This window comes from Antrostomus carolinensis, unplaced genomic scaffold (assembly GCF_000700745.2).
Source record: "Antrostomus carolinensis isolate BGI_N321 unplaced genomic scaffold, ASM70074v2 scaffold16222, whole genome shotgun sequence".
NCBI classification, from domain to species: domain Eukaryota; kingdom Metazoa; phylum Chordata; class Aves; order Caprimulgiformes; family Caprimulgidae; genus Antrostomus; species Antrostomus carolinensis.
The window spans coordinates 1-5,582 of NW_010301734.1; the positions used below are offsets into that span (position 1 = coordinate 1).

Sequence of the window (5,582 nt, forward strand, 5' to 3'; positions counted from 1 at the left end):
GGCATCCAGCCAGGGTCAACCCACCACACATCAGTTTAGCGATGGCAGGTCTTGCTGTTACAAAAGCCCAGGTGGATGGAGGTTGTCAGAACATGGTTGTGATCATAGTGGGTTTGATCGCTGCCTTTGCTCTTGCCCCCATGAGCGGTGTGGATGTGCTGGTTAGCTGCCTTCTGTGTGGACATGGCTTAGATCACAAAGAGGACTTGAGCACCAGTACTGATGGTGGGTCCTTGAGCTCAGTCAGGTATTACTGATTTGCTGTTTGGTAAGTGAATCTCTTAATCCTTTTGATTACCACTTGAGTCTTGTGCTTTCCTCCTTTAAGATACTTATTATTTCAATACACTTGATACACTGACTTCCAGGAATGTATTTTTTTAAACTCTAAAGAATGTAGTGACATATTCAAAGCGAGGTGGGGGGTGGAATTAGAAGGTGGGAGAAAAAAAAAATCATTTACTGGTAAGAGTAAAGGGCTTCTCTTTATTCTAGGCACCCTTCTGTTCCAGCCAGGATCACCTGCATGATTCTCCCCTGTTAATCACAGCTACAGAAAGTTAGAAAAATGGCAACAGGGAAAGCTGAGTGTTATTTTCCCTGTAGTGTATCATTTAGTATTTCTTACATCCAAACTCTGAACCGTCTCTGCTTTAGCTGTGGCAGCAATCTCTGACAATTCTGAGAAGGCAAGCGCCGTGTTTTCCAGCTGTTCTGGATCGAGGCAGTGTCAGAAATGACAGAAACAGATGTGCTGGTTCTTGATTTCTGTTGGAATTTGTAACCCAGTGCATTTAGTTGTGCTGAAATTCTCTGCCTTTAATCTGCTGAGCTATGAAATGTGCCGGCAGTTGAGGAGCTGGCACACATTTGCTTCTAGCATGTGCTGTCTGAGGGCTGCCACTTTCAGTAGTAGAGGAAATACTTAACGTTACGGTTGCTAAATCTGATAAAACTTGCCAGAGCTTTATAAGTAAACTGGTTACTCACTTCATCTTGGTTTTGTTTTGTTTGGTTGGGGTTTTTTTTGGCTTTTTGAGCTTCATTTTGTTCCTCTTGCAAGGTGATTCTTTGCTATTCTTCCACAATTCCGTGTTTGGAACATGTTCTGTTTTGTTCCTCTTGTGTGATTTCTTCTGTTCCTTTCGCCTTTCTCCCTTCCCTTGCTTGTACCTGTCATCCCCTAGTCTCTGCAATCTGGCAGAATGATTTCAAACACGCTTCTAGAATAAACTCATAGCCTTGTTTTACTCCTAGAATTCCATTGTTACACAGGTTTTTAATCATGTACTTTGCAAGTATTAGGTAGTAGTTTTCAAATTTAAGTTGAAAGTTATAAAGTTATGTCAAGGATTGCTTGTAGTAATATATGCAGGAGGCAAACTTCAGATTCTGTAAAGAGTCCTTCCCCCCTCCCCCCTCCCCCAATCCACTGTACATGGATGTAAATCCAATGTAAACCTACTGTTTCTGTAGGAAAATATTAGGATATATGGTCTGTTTTTTAGCATCTAGGGAGGTGGTCTTCAAACCTTTTTAATTGCATATCCCATCAGCAAAAAACTTTTGAGGATGCACCCCCAATAAATGTATAACTATTTATTTATAAACTATATATGTTTACTACTGTATTAATATATTATGCACATTATATACTATACAAAAATATAAATTAAAAAGGGTGATATAAAGATAAAATAAATATGATTTTTAATTTTAAAATTTTATTGCGTAATGATACAAAAAATATTTTCTTTCCACACCCCAGAGGACTGTCTTGTACATCCCCTGAGATGCATGTACCTCACTTCGGACGCACTGGGAGACTTTTTGAGAATTACTTACTTTACATTTTTTCTAGTTTCTTAGCTTAGGAAGCTGCAGTTTTCAGAAGGTCAAATAGAATATATTACTGTACCTTAGTAACCTGTTGTGGGGGGGTGTGTGTGTGTGTATATATATATATTTAGAAGTCTTCCTGTTCAGTATATGTAGTATACATAAGAATAATTGTGAAATTGTCTGTACTTCTTTATGATTGGAAGGGGTTTACTATGCCTGTGATTTCAATAATTGATTGAGTCGTTAGTAAAACTAAATGTTTAAAGGAAGTATCTTAAAATGCTTTCTTACTGGATTATTATTACTGCTGTCTTTTCACACCAGGTTGGTTGAAGGAAAAAAGATATCTTTGGTAATATTTTGCATTTAAGTAATTAAGAAGAATAATAATAAAAAAGCTTTTCAGAGGCTGAATACTAAACAGGTTAGAAAAAGTAATTTAGTGACAAAGCCTGGACAAACTTTCAGGTAAGTTTGTTTTTTAGGAGTATCCAAATTTTTTCTTTTGCTAGTTACTGCGAGAGAAGACTGTGTTCTCTGGCAGTGGGAGTCCATCTGCTTTGTTCATTTTAACCTGCCTTTCTAACTTCTGTGTGGACCCTTATTGTTAAGTATTTATGAACTTGCAGTTCTGTTTCCTCAAACGTGGTGTCAGTGTTGTGTAGTTGTGGGTTTGTGGTGTTTTGTTTTTTGTTTTGTTTTGTTTTTTTCCTCTGCTGTGGGCTATGAGCAGAATGAATTTGCTTCTACCTGTGTCATACAGTGTGAATGTCCTGCCTGATGGAGGTAGGTGCAAGCAGGGCATTCTCTATAAAGTCATCCTGACTGTATGGTTTCTTCCCCACTCTGGCTTGTTGTTGATTCATATGATATTAGAAATGTTATCTTTTGGGCTACTTCCTTGAGGAGAAGGGTTAGATAGGGCAGGATGCAGACCTGTGTAGGTGACTGAGGTATGGTTAGTCTGTTTCTCTCAGGGTACAGCGGATTGTTTTTGTTTGCTGATGGGTGATATTTCCAGACTTGACAAAAAGTTATGTGCTTGATGATGTTACATGTGTCTGGACCCTGAAAAAAAATCTATTTTTAATATTCTTGTAAATTTAAATTAAAGTGTTAGATAACTTTTAGAAGTGTAGCTGGGGAGGGAAGTGCTGGGATAATTAAATGGAGAGTATGGTACAGTGCTTTGCTGTGTGTGTCTCATGTATTTGAGTTTAAATTCAGAATAATGTAACTCAAGCTGACTTTCTACTGGATGTCATAAAATGACAGATTTCTGATTTTTAAAATGTCAAAACCATAAATCATTAGTTTGCTAAGATTGCACTAGCAAGCTATTAAAGAACATGACAGTATTTACTGTAGATAAATGCAAATTTAAAAAGGTTCTCTGTATCATGGTTTAAATGATTTATTTGCTTTCAATGCACATATGAATCTGATGTGATGTAAAGATTTAGGATATTTCATTTCCTGTATGGAGCTACAAATTTGCATATTATTAAACCATCTCTTGGAATTGTATCCTTCCTGTATGTCTTCAATGGTATCACAGGTTAAGGTACACTGAAAAAAAGTTAATTAAAACAAAAGCACAATTTACTGCTATTAATATGGATACTGGAAAGATAGGAGTTTCAGCTGGATTTAGATATGGTCTGTATTGAGCTCTATAATATAAGCCAAACTCTGAAAACTGTCAGGTTTTGTAACTGTGCCTTTAGCCACTATTTGGAGTGTGTTGAAATTTTGTCTTGAAATTGTTTGATTTGCAAAAAGTAAACTTTGTAGTCCTTTGTTTCTTCAGGAATTTTAAATAAAGCTCCTCGGGAGCAAAGGGCCTCTATGCTCAGTGTGATGCTTTGGACAAAAGCTGGTAGAGCGCCAGTTTTCCACTGTCTCCTGTTTTATTCTCCTAAATTATCTGATGGCCTGCAGGTTTGCTGGGTGTATCCGCTGCTTAGTCTGTCACAGAGTCGTTCCCTGGGCCTCTAGTACTTGTGTTTTGTGTCACGTTCTTGGCAATCTTTCTTTTTCTGTTACCTGTCCCACCTCTTGATGAAGGATAAAATTCCTAATATTGGAGTTGTCTGTGTCTTTAATTTTTGAAATCTGTTGTTGAATTTCCAGAAGGGAAGACAGAAGCACAGCGCACGATGGTATGGAATGCTGTAACTGTTTTGAGTTCAAGCATGGTATTCGTTTTTAATTTGAACTCTTTGTACTGAGATAATTTTTTGAATGGATACCAAACTGAAAAAATAAATGTAGAAATTTTTTTTTTGTATTTTTTTGTTTGTTTTTGGAAGGTAAAATTTAACTTTGCTAATCATTTTGCTTAAAACTGGTATTGTTGCATTTATAAGATAGAGGTTGAATTTCTTTTTTTTGGTATGTACTTTCAAAAAAAATTCTAAAAGCTTTTTCTTTTAGAAAAGCTCAATTAAAACCTCAGATGTATAAAATTTGAAATTCATAGTGCTGATCCCCCTGCCCTTGTGTTTTAAAAACATTGTGTAGAGCTAATTTTTCCTTGCATTGCTCTGATTGCACTGCTGCTTCAACTGCACACTACGAACTGAACTAATTATGCTACTGAACTGATTTGATGTAAAAATGCCTACAAGCAGAGCGAAAATACTAGGTTATTAGTTAGGGTAAATACAACATCATTGATTACAGCGTAATCATCCTTGAAAACTGCCCCCCCGCCCCTTTTCTGTTGGGAAGGAGAAACCCTGTAAGGATGCTTCAGATGTGTTGTTCCTACTTGGGCAAGAATTTTGCTTTTTTACGTTTGTTATTTCGGCTGAGAGAGCCGTTTTAATGTATACAGAGACACAGCTCTGTGCCTTGTAAATGGGAAGTTTTTATTAACTGTGTTACGTCTCAGATTAACTGGATAGGAGATATTTGCTACTCTTTCCTGTGTAACTCGGGTAAATTGTGTGCCTTCTGTAGTTAGTTGTGAAGCTGAAGAAACTCTGGTTTTATATAAGCCAATATTTAAATGTAAACTTCTCTGCTAATTTGAAATCTTAGCCAGTCTTATTTCCTGGCCATACAACGTTGTTCTTTGTTGTGACAGAACATGAGGTATAAGCTGCTGATATAAAGCTGTCTTGGAGAGGAAGAGAATTATACTGTGCTGAGACACTATGAAAACCGTGTAATGCTGGGCTTAGGGTTTCAAATACAACATTAGGTGGCAGTAGTAGACTCTATAACACCTTGTGGGTGCTTGTTAAATTTACTTTTAGGCTGTTTTCCAAAGGCAAGACAGACTTGAAGAAATTTTATTTCAATACAGAAACAGTCATGTTTCATCATTATGAAGGGAAGCAACAGGAATAATTTTTTGTAAATGATCCAGCTTTGAGCATAGTAACAGTATTGAATAGAATCATATGAAAGCATCATGTAGGTGCAATTTTGTGCAATGCCATTATTGATATGCCTCATTTGAAATGGACTTTTCTTATTTGCCAGGTAAATGGAGGTGTGGACTTTGTTTGGCAATCTTTCTTTTTCTAGATTGGCAAACTTGGCAACAGGAGAGAAAGTAGCTGATTAAGAAGGAAATGTTTTTGTTTGTTTGTTTTTTTTTTCTTCTTACCATCCTTTTCCCCCTAGAAAGCAGGGGAGATGAATACTATTAGTATTCTTTTTTTTTTTTAGTGTTAACTATTGGATAGTGTTGAATGGTGGGGAAACTGGTGACTTTAGCCTGAGATATC

General features: G+C 36.7%; 1 protein-coding gene across 1 annotated transcript in view; it reads left to right on the forward strand.

Annotated features, from left to right (window-relative positions):
• Positions 1–41: 41 nt before the first annotated feature.
• LOC104521543 (lipopolysaccharide-responsive and beige-like anchor protein) overlaps positions 42–5,582 on the forward strand; it is a gene marked incomplete at its 3' end in the record, with an annotated part of 13,349 nt that continues 7,808 nt past the window's right edge. Inside the window, exon 1 of the mRNA XM_029083923.1 lies at positions 42–247. Within this exon, the coding sequence (XP_028939756.1) occupies positions 42–247 (206 nt within the window). The remainder of the gene's footprint in view (positions 248–5,582) is intronic.